This window comes from Hippopotamus amphibius, chromosome 12 (genome assembly GCF_030028045.1).
Source record: "Hippopotamus amphibius kiboko isolate mHipAmp2 chromosome 12, mHipAmp2.hap2, whole genome shotgun sequence".
Lineage (NCBI taxonomy): Eukaryota > Metazoa > Chordata > Mammalia > Artiodactyla > Hippopotamidae > Hippopotamus > Hippopotamus amphibius.
The window spans coordinates 23,571,066-23,589,884 of NC_080197.1; the positions used below are offsets into that span (position 1 = coordinate 23,571,066).

The 18,819-nt window shown below is 51.0% G+C and overlaps 1 protein-coding gene across 5 annotated transcripts; it reads right to left on the reverse strand.

Moving 5' to 3' along the window:
• Window positions 1–1,449: 1,449 nt before the first annotated feature.
• On the reverse strand, window positions 1,450–18,766 carry TGIF2 (TGFB induced factor homeobox 2). 5 transcript variants are annotated; one of them, XM_057702192.1, is made up of 3 exons: window positions 18,728–18,766; window positions 13,943–14,168; window positions 1,450–4,238 (listed from the first exon to the last, which is right to left on the reverse strand). In XM_057702192.1, the coding sequence occupies exons 2-3, from the start codon at window positions 14,132–14,134 to the stop codon at window positions 3,717–3,719; spliced, it is 714 nt and encodes a 237-aa protein (XP_057558175.1). In that variant the 5' UTR covers window positions 14,135–14,168; window positions 18,728–18,766; the 3' UTR covers window positions 1,450–3,716. The 5 variants fall into 5 exon arrangements, with proteins under 5 accessions (XP_057558175.1, XP_057558172.1, XP_057558171.1 ...); XM_057702189.1 differs by lacking the exon at window positions 18,728–18,766 and adding an exon at window positions 18,599–18,703; XM_057702188.1 differs by lacking the exon at window positions 18,728–18,766 and adding an exon at window positions 18,505–18,681.
• Window positions 18,767–18,819: the final 53 nt, after the last annotated feature.

Consider the following 18,819-nt stretch of genomic DNA (forward strand, 5'->3'; position numbering starts at 1 on the left):
TACATGCCACAACTAAGGAGCCCATGTGCTGCAACGAGGGGGCCTGCCTGCCACAACCAAGTAAATACATAAATATTTTTTAAAAAATTCCTAGCTTCAGAGGAGAGGGGCCCTAGCCACATTACCCGTCACCTTTCATTATCTATAGTGCTTGCTCACTCCACGGCTCATCAGTCTGAAGCTTGATACAGAAGATACTTTTCAGTTCTTTGAAAAGTATTTGTAAGAAGCTCTCTCTCCTGAGACAGCTGAACCATCCAAATCACTTCCCCTTTTATGGGAATAATAGTACTAGTTTCCAGATGTATAATCAGTATCAGACTTATTTTGGAGAGTTCTTCTAGCATGTTCCTATTTTGCCAAGCCCCAGGGCCAAGTGTCCAGCTTGAGGGATATTGACAGAGGGAACTGGGAAAACCAGGACCCTAGATGAATGGCTAAGGGAGCTGGCATACTTTAATCTGGGGAAATTGAGCAGGGAGGCTCCACCTCTAAATTCCTAAAGGAGTGACCTGTGGGAGAGATTCGATATTCTCCATCCAGGTGTACAGGGGAGAGATCAGGAAGAAGGCGACTTGGTTCAATGGAAGAGACTTCTAGTGCTTAGCCCAAACCATGTTAGACAGCTGGATGCCAGTAGGCAGTAAACTGCCCATCGCTAGTTTATATAGGAGAGGGACAGACTTCAGGATGACCTATAGTAAGACAGACTTGAATTCCCATCCTAGTTCCACTTAGTACTGGCTGTGTAAGTTCAGGCAAGTGACTTAACAAATCCCATTTACCTATGAGAAGGGCATCTCATTTGTGTGTGTGTGAACATCTGTGTGTACAAAAGTTAAGAGAGAATGTTTGGGCTGCAATTACAATGCACAGTCATTTCATTATAACAGAAATGCAAGCCACAGCTAGCTTAAGCAAAAAGGGGAATTTACTAGCTTACATAATAGGGAAGTCCAGAGATGGTACTAGTTTCAGACACGACTCGAGTATCCATATATCACCTCTGCTTCTTTCTGTGCTGGCTTCATACTGTAGTCGTGCTCCTTCCTCATTAGGAGAGGGGGAGGACAAAGTTCCCAGCTCCCTAAGTTCCCTTACCACTTAGAAACCCCAAAGCTTGACTGTTGACCCCAGGGAACATATGCCAGCTTGGGATACATATGCCCCCTGCACACTGTGATGAAGAGATATGGAACGAGGGTGAGGCCAAGGAAATAGGGGCACAGAGTGTACAACACTAACAAGCAGCTACTAGAGGGAGGGTGAAAGAGGAAAGGCAGAGTGAAAACTCAGCAAGTGTCCCGTCTACAGGCTGGGCCCAGGGTCAGAGTGGATCAATCTTTCTGCTTTGAAAAATAAAAACAAAAAAAACAAAAACAAAAAAACAACTTTATTTGACAAAAGACAAAAAAAACAAAAGTTATTTACAGTAGTTTTTTGCTCAAATAATTCAATGGGATAACTGTGCTTCTCCTCCAGGTTTACCTCACAACCAAACCAAGCAGAGGCCACCCCACCCCTAGCCTCCCCATCTTGCACACAGGGGAATGCCAGCCAGAATTCAGCAGCATGGCTCCCTCACCCCTCACCCCCTCCACTGCTCAGTGCACTGTGGGAAGGGAAATTCTCACCCCAGCCCAATATACTTCCAGAGTCCCCTGCTACAAGTGTCTTGCAACAGTCACACCAGACCTGGGCTCACAGACACGCGTGGGGTGGAAGAGGCCGGGGTGGGGTGGAAGCAGCAGCTTCAACTAATCTTGAGGCTGCCATGTTCATTCTTCCCCAGCTGGGCCTCAGGAGGGTGAGGATCCCTGATCCCCCCGGGGCATGCAAGGAGGGGGCACGGGGAGGGGAGGAGGCAGAAGAGAGAGCCTAGAAAACTCGCCCAAAGCTCCCTCTCTTAAATAACCAATCCCCATTCCCACAGCAATGGGTGGGCCGAGCCTCTTAGAAGTTGGGGAGCCTCCCTGAACTCTTCAGGGATCATCCCAGAAAGGACAGAACACACATTGCTGCCTTTCTCCCGGCCAGACCCACCCAAGTCAGCCAACACCGAGGAACTCTCCCCCTGTGCCCAACCTGGCAACTTCAGGAAACTACAGGCTGAGGATCCCGACCTGTCTTTTGGCCCAGTAACAATGTTATTCAGAACAAAAATATTTCAGCTAATAACCTAGGATTAGTGTTTCTTAGGATATACTAGAAAGATGGGGTATATTGCTGTTGAATGCTATCAGCAATGAAACAGCAAAAAAAAAAATAAGGGGGGGGCGGGGGAGGAGGGAGGAGAATAAGACTAATTGTGATCTGTTTCACTGTGAAGTTCAGGGCAGGGGCTTTTGCAACTCCAATTTAAAGAAAGGTGCAACAAAAAGACACTCACAGGGACAGGCTTCATAACTGATTTCCAGCCCCAGCCTCCTCCCAAGGCAGTTCCACAGGCAGCTGGGGGCACTATTCCACGTTTCCTCTAGGAATAGTTTCCGGCCACCATCATGGGAAAAGCCGCCTGTCTGGGTCAGCTAAAAGGGCTTCCTGACCAGCAGATGGCTCACTTCTCTCCAAGCAGGAGCTACAGGGAGCTTTTGCTATTCTGGCCCCACTAATGCAAGTTTCCTAGAAGGAATTCAAAACTCAGGCCGTGGGGTGAAGCTTTCAAGGATAAAGAAGGGGAAACCATTAAAGAGGGGAAAAAAAAAAGAACAAACCAACCACCCCACTGCCTCAGTCTAGCTTCCTTTCCCTACCCCTACCCCCAACAATACAGTAAAAACAAAACAAACAAGCCAAAAAAAAAAAAAGAAAGAAAGAAAACAAAAACAAAAACACCCACACCCCTCTGTTTTTATCATCCTTCTCTGCTCCACACCTAGGTTTGGTCAGATTCTTGGTTGGACCCTCTGTCTGGCTGTGGCTTTATGCCCTTCTGTGCATGATGTAGAAAAGCCAAAGCCCGTAAGTTTTTTCTGTCTTTTGTTGTTGTTGTTGTTGTTTTTTTGTAAACCAAACCAACAAGAAAACAACCATCTGGAATTCTGCAGAGATTTAGCTGGTCCCCCAAATGAAAATACTCCTTCCTTGTAAAACAATCACCAGTTGCAGTGGTGGATTGTTCCCAGTTCATCAGACTCCATCACGCAATGCATTTTCATTCTCCACACCTGGGCTACCTACGCCTGTTAATGCAAACCACAGCAAAGAGGGAAAAATAAACACAAAGTTTAGCGAAAACCTAAACATTCAACTGGAGTCGGTTCTGTTGCATCTGCTGGGTTCCTCTTTTCTTTCATTCGCACTTATGAACCTGGAATGCCCACACTTGGCTTAACAAAAAGAGGCCCTGTCAGGGGCAACTTGGACCCAGTGCAGGTGTGAACTTGGCAGGTTTCCTGTGCCCAGCCCAGGAGAGCAAGCTGGGACACAGGTGTCCCAGGGATTCTCTGAAGCAGCAGCAGCAGCAGCACCACGCCTGTCTCCAAGCTCTCGGTCTCATCACTGAGGAGGCCTGGAGGAACGGCAGAGTCAGCAGAGGAGAGGTCCCATCACGGTGCAGGGACACCGGCTGGCATCTTCCTGCTAAAGACCTCTGGACAGAGGAGATGATCCCGATGTCTGGCAGTGATCCGAAGAAAACCCTCTGTAGGAAGGGGAACCAAAATGGAAACCCAGGACAGCTGGCTCGAGCCTCGAGCACCCCTGTTAGCAGATGCCTATTTGGAGTTTTCAGAGACTAAGGAAATGGGAGTGTGCAGCAACGGGGGCGACGGGTCCTGCTGCTTCTGGAGCTCCATCTCGGCAGCCCTCTGGAGCGCCACCTCCACCAGCAGCTGGAAGCTGCTGAAGTCCTCCTTGTCCTGCTCTGGGGGTGTGGGCGGTGGTGTGTTGAAGAGTCCACCCGTGGGGCTTCCAGCTTCAGCCCTGGTCAGCAGGGTGAGTGTGCTCCCAGGGGTCACCAGGGGCTTGGGGGGCTCCAGCTCCCCTTGTGGGAAGGTGGCTGCTGGCTTTTCTCCCTGGCCTGAGTGGAGCGGCATGGAGCACACGGACAAGGAGAGCACATTGGTGGGAGCTGGTACGGACACAGCCAGCACTGAGGGGCTGCTGCCTCGGGGGAGGGCCACATCGGAGGCCTTACCCCCCCGGCGGGAAATGGTGTACTGGTTGGGGTCTTTGCCGTCCTTCCGAAGCATGTCTGGGAGAAGCCGCCGCCGGGCGTTGATGAACCAGTTACAAATCTGGAACGAGAATGAGTATGAGAGGCTGCGGTCAGTTTTACTCGATCAAAACCAGCTACAAAGCACCTGCGTTCCAGGCCCCAGGAACACTGCAGCAAACAATTCAGGCACAATCCCAGCCCTCAGAGAGATGTATGTTGGGCAGAGAGAGTTAAAGAAATCACATAAATGAAAATAAAATGCAACTGTGATCTAGCCAATGAAGGGAAGGTATATGGGTGCTGCTGGAGACAACAGTGTGAAGACCCACTCTAGTTTTTGTGGACTCAGGGTAGCGGTCTCTGAGGAAACAGCCTATAAATTGAGATCACAGGATAAGCAGGAGGTTGGGTGGGAGACCAGAAGGGAGAAGAGCATTTGATTGAGAGGGATCAACCTATGAAAAGACCGTCTGGCAGGTGGCAGCTAAGTGCCTGTGAGGAGCTCAGAGTGGTAACTAGAGGTTTCCTCTGATGGTAGGGATTTGGTTCTTTATTCCAAGGGTGATGGGGAGCCATAGGGGGGCTTTAAGCAAAGAAGTGACTTCCTGTGCAGAGAACAGAGTGGAAGCAAAGCTAAAGGTTAGTAGTACAAATTCGGTTAAAGGAGATGTTCAGAAGATGACAAATGTTTGATCTTTTTGGGAAACTGGAAATGACAGGACCTGGTGCCCCAGTTGGATATGAGTGTATGAGGGGAGAGGGAATGGGGCCAAGGGTGATTCACTCCTAACATTCTAGAACAGTCTTGCTGTATGTCAGGGAAAGAGCCACAAAGACACTAAGGGACTCCCAGGTAGAAGAAAAGTTATTGTTTCGAAGCAAAGCCAGGGTCAGTGGTTCCACCTGAGTGTGCATTCAACCAACATCCTTAAATCCTTTTTTCCTACATGCTGCTGAGAGAGCTACTATTAACCTTGACCCCATTCCTGTCCGGCTGATTATTTAGATCAATCCTCTTGGGCCTCTGCATGAGGCATAACATTTCTTACTGTTAAGTGGTCTGCTGCAAAGCCAAGACATAACTAGCACTCAGTTCCATATCTGTCTGGACTCTGTAACAGCCCCCAGCTTCACAGCTCTCCAGTCCAGCCTCGTCACTGGTTATCACTCACTTTCTAAAATGCAGTACTGTTATTCCTGTTCTAGAGAAGTGCCACTTGTCTCCTACTGCCTATAGGAACAAGTCCAGACTCCTGGGCCTGGGTGTTAATAAAACCCTCCCCTGTTCATGGCCTATCTTTCCAACCCTTGTATTCTTCTTCATGTGAAATTGCTCACCACCCCTCACTGAGGCCCTGTGCTTTAAAAAGAAAGAAAGAAAAAAAAAGCTCCATGCCTTTTGCATATCACATTCCTTCTTTCCGGAACACCCTCTGCTCTACCTGGAGAATGCCTACCTACTCTTCTAAGTCTTGGCTGATCTAAGATATTAGAGATTGGGCAGGAGCAGAGGAAATGGTTTCCAAACACATCTCTCTTCACCTACAGCTGCTGTAGGGCCTAGCAGTTTCTCTTCATACTTGAATGAATGACACCATGAGGGTAGATAACTGTTCAGGAAGAGTGTGAATAGTTTTTGCACACCCCAGAGAAGGCACCTAGTCAAGGCATCATTATTGATCATCTGAAAGATCAGCCACTCACACCCTCTTTCCTCTCATTTACTACTAACAGCCTGGAGATGTGACAAGACCAATCCTATAAGAGCTCACCTGGAAATTATTTAAAAAGTTATGGCTTAGGGACTTTCTAGGTGGCACAGTGGTTAACAAGCAGCCTGCCAATGCTGGGGACATGGGTTCAATCCCTGCCCCAGGAAGGTACCACGTGCTGTGGGGCAACTAAGCCCGTGCGCCACAACTATTGAGCCCACGTGCCTAAAGCCCGTGCTCCGCAACAAGAGAAGCCACCACAATGAGAAGCCTGCGCTCGCCACAACTAGAGAAAGCCCATGTGCAGCAACGAACACCCAACACAGCCAACAAATAAACTTATTTTGAAAAAAAAAAAAAAAAGTTATGGATTAGACTAGAAAACAGTTTCTTAGCTGCATGGCTGGTGTAAGCTCATAAATACAAAGCCCTTTTTTCCTTCAATAGGCAAATACAACCCCTTATCATTTTTTCCATGTCCTTCTCCCTCTTGCTCTCCACTGGAGGAGCTGCCATAGGGGAAAAGCTGCCTAATCACTTTCTTGCTAACACAAAAGTAGCTGTAGAGAAGAAACAGAAACTGTGGGAGTGTGTTGGTGACGAGGCCTGAGTGTGGCATGGTACGTCTCCACACGTCTAGGCATCTCTCTGGGAGCCTTCGTTGAGAAGGGTTTATATAGCTGCTGTTTACTAAGCACTGTACATCCATGCAATTTTCTTCTTCCAGTTTTATCAGCCCTAGGAGTTTGATCAACTCCCATTTTACTGATGAACATACATAAAGCTGAGCCTGGAGAAGTAAGGTAGGATTCCACCTCCAGCCAGGGGTCCCCAAGCCTGGACCTTTGGATCTGGAGGAACGAGAATGCCTACTGCTCTCTGAATCTTTCTTTCAGGCTGTCGCAGGTCCGCAGAGCCCAGTTTATTTAGTCACTAGAATGGTCAAGTTAGAACTTCTCACCTTCCTGTTGCTCTCCCTTTCAAGGCTCCGTGTTCACTCAAATATTTATTGAGTGCTTACTATGTGCTGGGTCAGTTCTTGATGCTGGGGACGCTTCTGTGAATTAAATGGGTATGCACGCTGCCCTGTGGAACTTATAGTCCATCTCACTGTGGAGACTGGTGATGAACAAACATCACTATAGCTGCCAAGAAGTGCCAGGAAGGAAACAGATAGGAATAAAAGGGTAGTATATAAAGATAAGAGAGACTTCTGTAGATAAGGGGTCTGGGAAGGCTGAGACCTAATGGCTAAGAAAGAGCCAGCCATCCAGAAAGCTGCAGGAAGAATGTTCTAGACAGAGGGGACAGCAAATGTCAAGGTCCTGAGGCAGGAAAGGGTTTGGTTTAAGGAACAGACAGAAGCAGGCGGGGCTGATCCCATTAGGCCAGAACACCAGGGCTAACCACCAACGGGGCCTGAACAGTGGCTTGACTTCGTTTTCACACTGTACGTCCTTCCCCTGGTCCTGTCTTTTCTCTCCTCTTAGTTTATCAACAGATACTTACAGAGAATGAAGCGGCTGCTGTAGGAAGAAGAAAAGACAGGACCCCTCCCCCACACCTCCCCTGCACTGGGATGTTGGGAACTGTGTGGGCTGCAGCAATGCCGAACATTCCTCTAACGGGTGAATGGAGCAAAGGCCCAGCTCCCTTCAGGGCTCCTATTCCAGTTTCTACCCCATCACCTTCCTTGGCTCCTCCCCTCAGTACCACTACCCAGCCAAAGGGATAGTCATCTATGACAAGAGCTGGAGCCTGGAGCTGGCATGGCTCCCTGCCCAGCAGCCTGCAGCTGTATCTGTTCCACAGGTGACCCGAGGACAACACTGGGCTCCAGGTCCTGTCAGGCCGGGAAAGCTCCTGGACAGGGCAGCGCTAGAGCCTTTTTGTGGCTTCTCTCCCTCTCCATTCCAGCCTGGAATGACCCTGCCTCTGGGGTTCTCATTTTCCCCTCTTTACCTCTCTGGTCCTCTCAGAACAACCAAGCACACACATAACAGCAGGCATCAGCTGACACTGGTTGAGATGCTCGCTCCAATCCGGGCTGGAGTTACAGGGGAGCCCCAAGGGAGAAGTAAGACTGGACAGCTGGGTGGATGAAGGAACTCAGGACCTTTGATACAAGGTGTCCTGCCAACCATCTCACTTGCATTATGTGTAATCAGCACGCAAGCCTGGAAGGTAGTGAGCAGTGTCCCCAAAGTATGACAGAGGGGCCTGGAACGCCGACATGAAAGAACTTGCCCAAAGTCACAGAGCCTCCAAGTGCAGAGCTGGGATTCAAACCCAGGTCTTCTGGCTTTAGGGGCCCTATTGCTATTCTCATTCTGGTTTGCTGTGTCTCACCGAACAGAGGAACAAAATGGATACCTGAAAGTCATCATCATAATCCTAAAAAGCAAACACTTGTTAAACACAAAACCTATCAGGTGCTGTTCTGAACACTTCCCATCTAACTCATTTAATCTTCAACAGCCTATGGGACAGGCTCTGTGATGATCCCATTTCATTCGAACCACTGAAGAAACAGAGGCCCTGATCAGAGAGATTCAGTAACTTGCTTAAGGTCACAAGTGCAAATCCAGACATCCTGGTTCCAGGCAACTACTACTCTCAGGTGAAGATAAAAGACTGAAGAGAGTCAACCTGAGGCCTCTGCTCCTTGCTCAGGTGCTTCCATTTCCGTCCCGCAACTGCCTCCTCAGCCACCTGTGCTACAGGAGCGCACAGCACCTCTCCGCCTCACCTGTGTGCAGGTGAAAACGTGACCTGGGTCAAGAGGAGTAGGGACCACTGTTTTGGTTGAGAGCAGTCTTGGGGAGGGGAGCCTGGCGTTTACTAGCAGATGTGTGAGCACCTAGCCTCTAGCTGCACCTCCCATTTTGGCTTCTAATTCTGAGAAGAGAACGGCATAAGAACACCCCCTATGTGCTCACCTTGGTCCGCAGAAAACTTGGCAGCCTATTTACTGCCTGTTTTGTCTTCTCATCCGATAGAAATGCACAGCTGAGGGCAGCCGGGCAAGGGCATGAGGCCCAAGTGCACCAGCAGTGCCAGCTGTGATAATGGGCTATGTGGATTTTCTGTAGCCCCTTCCAGCTGCCTGACCCATGCCTAAGTCAGAAAAAAAAACATATGACTTGCCCCAACTCAAGGTCCTTGGGGAGGGGGTAGGAGAATGCCAAGGTGAATTCTCTGATTGATACAGCAAAACACAGGCTGGGTGCCTGAAAGGCTGTCCCTACCATAAAACAGGGCCCTATCTGAAAGGCTACTGCCCTGTTTTTTTTTTTTTAAATCAGTGGCCAAGATGAAGGACACAGGAGGAATCTCGGTGGCGAGTGGGAGGGGCACTAGGGAGCTGGTGAAGGCCATGAGGCCCAGAGCAGGGCTTCTGAAGGTGACAGAAGTGCTTTAATTTTAATGTCTTTTCAACTGTGAAAGAAGCAAAAGAGGGGAGTGAGGGCATGGAAGGACCCTTCCCGAACATCACGGCCCCTCCGCCTGTGTCGTGACCACCCCCTCTCCAGGTGCTCCTAAAGGCAGCTGGCTGTATTAGAATCATCTTCAGGGTGATTTTAAAAAAACCACTATTTCTCATCTGCTTTATAGATGGGGGGTAGGGGTGGGGGTGGGTGGAATCAGGAATGTGTGTTTTTAAACCAGCTCCCCAGAGTTCTGCCACCCAAGCTTAGGAGCCAATGGTTTAACCCACTGGTTGAACTTGTCCTTGTGCGCCAAACCCTTTACTTAAGCAAAAAAGCTTACATAAAAGCTCAAAAAATACACACAAATGAAAGGCCTGAAGGCGGGGAGACAGCGGTTACCAGCAGGAAGAATCGGGAGGCAGCTAGCTTTGGACCCAGAGTGAGGAGAGCAGCTTCAAATGATAAAGGTTCACTGAGGGCAGGGCCAGGCCACCCCCTCCCTACACAGAGTCTGCACCGGGCTCCTTTCCTGCCCAGTACAAGTTCCACAGGGACTGCCGCCCCTCACCTCCCAACCCTTCAAGTCTGTCAGGATTCCATTCACAGACAGCTTCCTAAGAGAAGCCTTGCCTACCAGGGCAGCTCAGCTGACACACACCGGTAATTCATTACACTGAATTCTTAGTGCTTTGAATAGCGTCTTCCCTCCCCCAGGGGGAGAGTGCCTGCTCTGCCGCTGTTTCCAGCACACAGCACTGGGTCCGGCACAGAGGACACCGCCAATCAACGTCACACGGAGGAGGAATGGGCACGAACCCTCCCCGCCACGCTTACTTACCTTCCCTCCCCAACAGGCAGCCCCTCAGAACAGGAAGAAAACACAGCAATAAAGTGGGCTTAGAGAGTGTCTCTGGGACCTGTGAAAATCCTTCACGAAGGACTTTTTTGGTTTTACCCTCCCAACTGCCTAGCCCCGGGCAAGTACCAGCAAACCAGTTAGTTAAGTGACTCATTGACTTGCTAATGAGATTGCTCCCGGGCCGGTTAAAGGAGACAATCAAGAGAGTCTTCCCTGGGGAGAGAGAAAACAAGCCTGGCAAAATGCTGATGCTTGTTGGAGCCAGGTGATTGGTGCCAGGGGCGCATTATAATATTCTCTTACTTGTGCGGTTATTTGCAAATGTTCTTAATAAACAATGGAAATTTAAAAAATTAAATACAGGAAAAAGAGATGTCTCCAGGGGCTGACTTAAACCAACTTTTCCAGATTGAGGAGCCACAACATTTCCTCATTTCTGAGGTCCTGCCTATTGACATGTCCAACACTTATTTTTTTGTGGGCCACAATGAGCGGCTTGTGGGATCTTAGTTCCCTGCCCAGGAATTGAACCCAGGGCCCTCGGCAGTGAAAGCTCAGAGTCCTAACCGCAGGACTGCCAGGGAATTCCCACCAACACGTTCATCTTCATTTTGTCACTTCAACAATTATTTACTGAGCGCCTACCAGATACCTGGCAATGAGCTAACACTTTGGATGTAGTGATAAGCAAGACTAGGCCTCTGGAGTTCTGTGTGTTCTAAAAAGCAGTCAGTCAAGTCCAAACGCTGAGCCAGCCCCGGTGCTGTGGGAGCACAGAGCTCCTCCAGGGGTCAGGAGTCTCCCTGGGCAGGGGTGGGAGCCAAGTGGCCTGGGGTATCCATCAGTGTGGCCGGAATATGGAGAGCCAGGGATGACGCCCACTATGCAGACTGGGACAGATGCTGTCGTCCACAGGTTGACAGAAGCCACGGAAGGGTTTTAAGTAGGGGAGTGACACGTGATTGGATGATGATAGGTTGGACCAGGGTAGGAAAGAAGCCATATTCCAGAAATATTTAAGGGGTAAAGGTGCAGGAATTGGTGAGACCAAAGGGGCTGAGAAAGAGCTATCAAAGGGAACCCTTTACAAAGGGAAGAACCCAGCTTGGAGAAACTACCTGTGATCAGTCAGGAAATCTGGGCTGCCTGTGAGACCTTCAGGCAGGGATATACGGCTGGCACTGCTTGGGATTCATGGTATAGTTTCCGTCAAAGAGTACCAGATGGTCCCCACTGCCTTTTTTTTTTTTTTCCTCACACCGTGCAACACGTAGAATCTTAGTTCCCTGACCAGACCAGGGATCAAACCACGCAGCGTCTTAACCACTGGACGGCCAGGGAAGTCCCCTCACTGCTCCTTAAATCTCAGCATGACTCTAGAACAGGGTGGCCACCACTGGAAGCCCTCCCACCAGGCCCTTCCTCAGAAGTCTCCAGCAGTTAATCCTTGCCCCAGACCTAACATTTCTGTAAGTGGGATCTGGGGGTATGCCGTCCTAACGGCCTACTAGTTCCCCACCATAAAGTTTAGGTTTTGTGTTTCCATTTTGATCACAAGTAGGAGTGCCGTGGCCTCTGGCAAGCCAGGGTTGCTCAACTCTGGAGCCAGTGCCTGTCACACTGCACACCACAGTGCAGTCAACAAAATACCACCCACCATTAGATGTTAATGCAGTTAGACAGAATCTCATTCATTTTATATCTATTTACCTTGGAAAACTGTTTGGTTATTTTATAGTTGTGTATAAGAGCAAAAGCAAGAAGTTTTTTTTTACCCAGCTTTAAGTGATGCTTAAGTGATGTGATAAAAATTACTCACGTCAACACTGTGAGGGAGGCAAGTCCATGAAAAATATTTTCTTTAAGAGCAGTCAGTACGTTATTCAGACTTGAGAAACAGTGTCCCTGATAAAAAGCAATTTCAATACAGTGTGACAAGTGATTTGACAACACAGGTAAGAGACACACTGGAATATGCAGCAGTGGCTTCAACCCTAGGCTGGGGGAGTCAGAGAACACTCTCACGAGAAAATGTTTAAACAGAGTGAGCCAGGCTCAGAAAGGTCAAGAAGAATCCAAGGGAGAAGGCCCGAAGGCCTGAGGGTTTAAGGGCCCCCGAGACAGGAAAAACTAGGCTGCAGGCAGGAAGACTAGCAAAGAAGCTATGGAGGTGATCCTGCCTCTTTGGCGCCAGTCTTTGGCCTGTGCTGTGCTGTGTCTTGTGAGTTCAAGTCCACCTCTTCCCGGAGGCCTTTTGAGGCTCCAGGCCTGCTCAGAAGCCCTGCCCTGGGTCTCTGCTGCCATGTGTCCCAGAGCTGATCACTTTTTGCAAACATCAGTGGCCAGGTCTTCCCCCACTATCCCATCCCAGACTAGACACTCCCTAGGGTAGGAATGTGTCTAGATCCTCTCTGGGGTCCCAGCTCTGCCCAGCACACAGAGCTCACTGGCACACTGTGAGGTGCTAGGGACTGCTAGGCAAGACTTACGATCTAGGGGAGGTGAGGATGAAAGGGAGAGTAGCAGCGCTCGTCCTGTGGCAGTGAGCCTTGACTTCTTCTTCTCAGTCCTGCCCCTCCTCCACAACCCTTACCTGCTATGAAAATGCTACAATCATCTCCCTTTTTCAGATGAGGAAACACAAAGCTCAGAGAGGAGGCAGTGACTTGGCCAAGGTCCAGACTTCCTCTTGTGAAGAAGATGGGATCTGAAGCCAGGGTCTGTAACTCTAGAGTCTTTCTCACAGACAGACTCCACTTAACCACTGCCCAGCGAGTATAAAGCCAGGTGATGGGAGTTCTGAGGGCTGTATACTCACCACAAGGCTTCGTGGAAGAGGGACAACAGCTGGAAGATGCAGGAGGGCTGGAGTAGGGTAAGGGAAAGAGAAGCAGTGCCATGGATTGGAGTAATGGGCCAGGAAAGAACAGAGGTGGAAAGGGAGGCGGCAGGGGTGCGGGTGGGGGGAGTGGGGTCCCAGCGGGCCAGGGGATGGGCCTTTGCTAGGCTGGGGGCCTGCTCTGTGTCTCCCAGGTAGGTGAGAGCCAAACTGGAGGCAAGGCAGTGGTAGTCCTGGGTGTCTTACCTCAGCACCATGAAAAGAGAACAAAAACACCTGCGGGTCAGCAACTGGGGCAATTCAAAGGAGGTAATACCTCTCACTCTCATCAAAAGTAGATAACATGATCTTTTGAGTGTGTTTATGTTCGTGGTTTAGAGCACTTTCACATTCAGTTCTGAATCTATTTCTCACAACAGTTCAGTCAGGCAGTCTAACCCCACTTTACAGATGGGAAATCAAGACGTGCTTCACAACTCCTGCGTGGCAGAATGAGGTTTTGAACCCAGAACCTCTGATTTCTATCCTTTCCTTAACCGTGATTCCAACTCATTTTTAACCATTCTGCAGATCACCAGCTGCCCCCTGAACCCTAACTGTCATCCAAGAACCAATCTGGGGTGGAAGGCCGAATCCCAGACGCTCAGTGACTTCTCACCCTCTCCTGGCCTCTAGTATTAATGACAACACCTAGACAATAACAATTCCTAGACAACAATAACAATTCCTTGCCTCTTCAGAACTCTCCAGAATCTGAAATCGAGCAGCAATGACTTCATGCAACTGTCTTTCCTTGAGGCAGAGAGGGTGGATGTTCTCACCTGACTCAAGAAGAAACTAAGGCCCAGTGAAGGGAGGCGACCAGCCCAAAGCCACACAGTTGAGTCAGTGACTGGGTTGGGATAGGACCAGAATCCAAGTCTCCTGCTACCCCCTCCTTACCTGCAGCACCGACAGGTTGGTCTGTCCAGAAAGGCTCAGCTTCTCCTGCTCTGAGGGGTAGGCGTTGTAGCGGTGCAAGTACAGCCAGTCCCGGAGGATCTTCACCGACTCCTTGGGCAGGTTCCCTCTGCGCTTCCTCTTGCCTGCCAGGGAGAGGAGGCCTTCATCCTCACCCAGGTCACTGTCTGACATGGTGTCTAGGGGCTAGGCTGGACCTCAGGCAAGCCTGAAACAGGTGACAAAGAGGACGGGGACACTATTACCACATGCTGCCCGTGACCCTTTTCTTAGTCTCCCAGCACATCATTACTAGAGCCTGGGACACCAGAAATGGCATAATCAAAACACAAAGTCACCCCACACTGGTCAGAATGGCCATCGTCAAACAACCTAGAAACAATAAATGCTGGAGAGGGTGTGGAGAAAAGGGAACCCTCCTGCACTGTTGGTGGGAATGTAAGTTGGTATAGCCACTAAGGAAAACAGTATGGAGGTTCCTTAAAGACTAAAAATAGAACTACCATATGATCCTGCAATCCCACTACTGCAATCCCACTACTCCGGGCATATACCCGGAGAAAACCATAATTCAAAAAGATACATGTACCGCATCGTTCACTGCAGCACTATTTACAACAGCCAGGACATGGAAGCAACCTAAATGCCCATCAACAGATGAATGGATAAAGAAGATGTGGCATATATATATAATGGAATATTACTCGTCATAAAATGGAATGAAATTCAGTTATTTGTAGTGAGGTGGATGGACCTATAGTCCGTCATACAGCGATGTAAGCCAGAAAGAGAAAAACAAAAAAACAAATACGTTTGTTTTTGCTAACACATATACATGGAATCTAAGAAAACGGTACTGATGAACCTAGTAGCGGGGCAAGAATATAGATGCAGACCTACAGAACAGACGTGAGGGTAGGGGTTGGGGGGAGCTGGGACAAAGTGAGAGCGTAGCATTAACATATATACACCACCAAATGTAAAATAGGGAGGGTGGGTGGAAGGCTCAAGAGGGAGGGGGTATGGGGATATATGTATAAATACAGCTGATTCACTTTGTTGTACAGCAGAAACTGGCACGACAGTGTAAAGCAATTATACTCCAATAAAGAGCTGGGAAAAAAACCCCAAAAAACTAGACAAAAAAACACCCCTCAAAGTCTCAGGCCATACCAAAGCCTGTGTAAGGTAAAGGAAGAGTCCAAAATGTCTGTTTCTTCAGGCCGGTAGATAACTACTAAAATAGATGGCAGATCATTAATACGCAGAACCAGACTGGAAGTAATTACAGCTACCACTGAGGCCAGTTTTCCATGCTCTGTACTGAGCACTTCGCAGATCTCAGTCCGTCCTTAAAAATGCCCTTGTAAGGGAGACACTAATATCATCATTTTATAGATGAGAAAAACCAAGGCCCAGAGAGATTCAGAAAGTCACCCAAGATACTATGGCTATTAAACAGAGTTACCATGTGACCCAGTAATTTCACTCCCAAGGTAGCTAACTATGAAGAGAAATGAAAACCCACGTCCACACAAAACCTTGTACAAAAATGTTTATAGTAACATTTATTCTTAACAGTCAAAGGTGGAAGCAACCCGAGTGTCCTCCAACAGATGAATGGATAAACAAAATGGGGTCTATCCGTAATAGGGATAGATAATACAGTAATACAGTAATAATACAGTAGAATATTATTCGGTCATAAAAAGGAAGCCCCAATCCATGCTGCAATATGGATGAACCTTGCAAATATCACGCTAAGTGAAAGAAGCAAGTCACAAAAAAATGTACTATATGATTCCATTTTTATAAAATGTCCAGAATGGGCTGCAGGAGGATAGAAGAGTGATAGCTACAGGGTATGAAGTTTCTTTTCCAGGTGCTAAAAATGCTCTAAAATTGTAGTGATGGTTGCACAGTTGTGAATATACTAAAAAACCATTGATTTGTTTGCTTTAAATGAGTAAGTTGTATGGTATGTGAGTTATATCTTAATAAAGCTGCTACGAAAGAAAAAAAACCACCTCTCACCTCCAGGATACATTATGGAAGTGGGGTTTGGACCCCCACCCCCCACCCCCATGCCATCTTGCTTCCCAGGTCTCCCAAGACCCAGTGAGGAGTCTGGAAACCCTATCAATCTCCACAGTCCTACAAAAATCCCTGTAACATTTACCATGTACCCTGCAGAGATGTTGAGTTATCCCTACTGGCTGTCTCTCAGACATTCTGCTTTGTTATCTAGCCCTTGGCCTGGTCCCAGAATCAGTGCCTCAAAAATCCAGATAAATGAGCAAGGCTGAGCTCTGGTTCCTCCAACTTGGCTGTGTGACCTTGGGCAAGAATCCTTCCCTCTCTGGGCTTGAGCCGCCTCTTCATCTGTCAACTGAAGGAAGGTGTTTCCCTAGACAACGCAACTCAGTTGCTCATCTCCCTGACAAACTTCTTGTTCGCACATGCAAAAGAGATTTACATTTTAAACCCAAAAGTTCCAGGACAAGTTGATGCCAGAATCTCAAAGCTCCTCCTTCCTCAGCCTTTTAACAGCTCCCTAGCAGGCTGGCCCAACAGACTCTGGCATCTCCCAGGTTTTGTTTCCTTGACTTGGGCCTGAGCCCAGATATCTGGGCTGGCTAGGCCAGGCTTTCGAGGGAAGGGTCTATCCTCCCAGCCAGGCCACCTGGAGGTGAGACAGGCATTGGTTAGAGGTGCCATTCCTCAGAGAGCACCAACAGCAGGCTGCTTTCTGAGGTCAGGTTTCTGAGGTTTCACTGGCCAGGGCAGTCAGGATCAGCACTCAGGCAGGGATGCAGCCCTGGCAGACTGTGAGAAGTTTACTCAAGGTTATCTGTACAAATTCCACCCTGGCTGCCAGTCAAGTCCCAGTCTGCAGGGTTCCAGTGGGTGGCCTGCGGCGATGACCCCTCAGTCTACACAGACCTCTTTACCGCAGAGTCGGGCACCCCAGCCACGATATTTACTGACAAATACAGCAGACACAGTTTACAAATCCCAATCTGGGAGGCTTCCCACGTACACACCCCACACTCCCACCCAGCCTCACACCAGGCAACTCTCTAACAGCACTCAGATAACTGCCACCAACCCATCGCTCAGCCCCTGGAACTCCCATGATTTTCACCGACAAATACAGCAGACACATAGGTTACAAATCCCACGGCTAGCACGAACAACTGGTACCATGCAACCAACTCCTGGCCACACGCCCACCCAAGAACTTCAAGAGACCCACCCACCCACGATCTCTCACACTGGGCAAACGCCAGACGACATCATACCAGCGAAAGGTTCTTACCCTAACTGGCCCCGCGGCAGCACCCTCTCGACACGACACCCGGGGCACCCTCCTACACAACTCCACGACGCCGACCTGCAACCACTCCCGCACCAACTTTCTGACAACTCCCCCCGCTCGGCCCGACACTCCCCCGGGCCGAGCACTCACGCTGCATTCCCAGCAGTTCACACAAAGCGCGCAGCCTCCCCCGCGGCCCAGACCCGAGTCGGAGCACATGGCTCCCGGGGCGGCGGGGGATCGGCCTGCGCTCCGGGCGCCCGCACCCCTCAGCCCCCCACCCCGCTCCAGCCGCGGCGCTCCGGTTCCCCCGCGGGCCCGCAATCCCGGGGGGGCGGGGGCTCGGGAAGAAAGAAAACTCACGTGTCTGTCCCGGGGCAGGAAAAAGTTTGGTTCCCACCCCTTTCCCCCGCCGCTCGGCGCTGGCTGACTCTTCGGGGCGCGGGGCCGGCCGAGCCTGCGCGCTCGGCTTTGTGCTCCGAACTCGGCCCGGAGGGGGAGGGGAGGGGGCTGGGCTCCCACCTCCGCACCGCCCCCGCCCCCCCAGCCTGCGCCCAGACTCCATGTTGGCCGCCCCCTGCCCCGGAGGCGGCGCGCTTCCCCCGCCCGAGGCTCGGCTCACGCTCGGCCTGCCCGAGAGACCCGGCGTGCACAAACTTTCTTCGGGTCGCCGGCCCCACGCGCCCCGCTTCCTCGGCCCGCCCGGGAGTGACAGATGCCTCAGAGACAGACTTTCCTTTGTTCCAAAGGAAAAGGGAACTCGCGCGGGCTCCCCGGCCCCCCCGGCTCCGCGACCTTCCCGCGGCCCCCCACCCGCAGCTGTCACTCTCGGGGGGCCCCTCCCCGGCTCGGCGCGGCTGGGGGCGGGGGGGGCCACCGGCGGTTAGCAACGTGCACTTTTGAAACCAAACAAACCCGCCCCCCGCGCGCTCAACCCGGCCCGGGGCAGGGGCGGCCCTCTACCGGGTGGGATCCTAGGGAGCCGGGTCCCCTCAAAGGGCCCCGGGCGAACTTCCTCGGGGAAGGGGGGGGCGCGGTGGGACAGGCTCCCCCCACCGGCCCCCGCCAGCACCCCGCAGTCGGGACTCACAAACACACCCGAGCTCACACACCCACGATCGCGCGCCCCCTCCCCCGCCCGGCCGAGAGAGAAGAACTTTCCAAGTTGTCCGCGCGCCCCCCCCCCGCCCCCCCCGGCCCCCCCCCCCCCGCGCCCCGCACTGACTTTTCCCGGCGGCTTTTCCGTCCGCGCGGCCTGGGGCCCGGTCCCGGGGGTCCCGGCAGGGGGCGGGGGGCGCCGGGGGGAGCGCGCCGCGTACCTGCCGGGCCTGACACTCGGCCTGACAGTTCGCGGCTGGAAAGCACCTCGCGGCCTGACGTCAGATCCCCTCTCCGCCCCTCCGCGCGCTCCTCGCCCTCCCCCACCCGCCCGGAGGGAGAAAACAAACTTTGTGAGGAGCGCGGTGCGCTACGCCCACCCCCCGCGGGGCGGGCCCGCGGCCGCCGGGGGCTTCGGCCCGCCCACCGCGCCCGGAGGGGG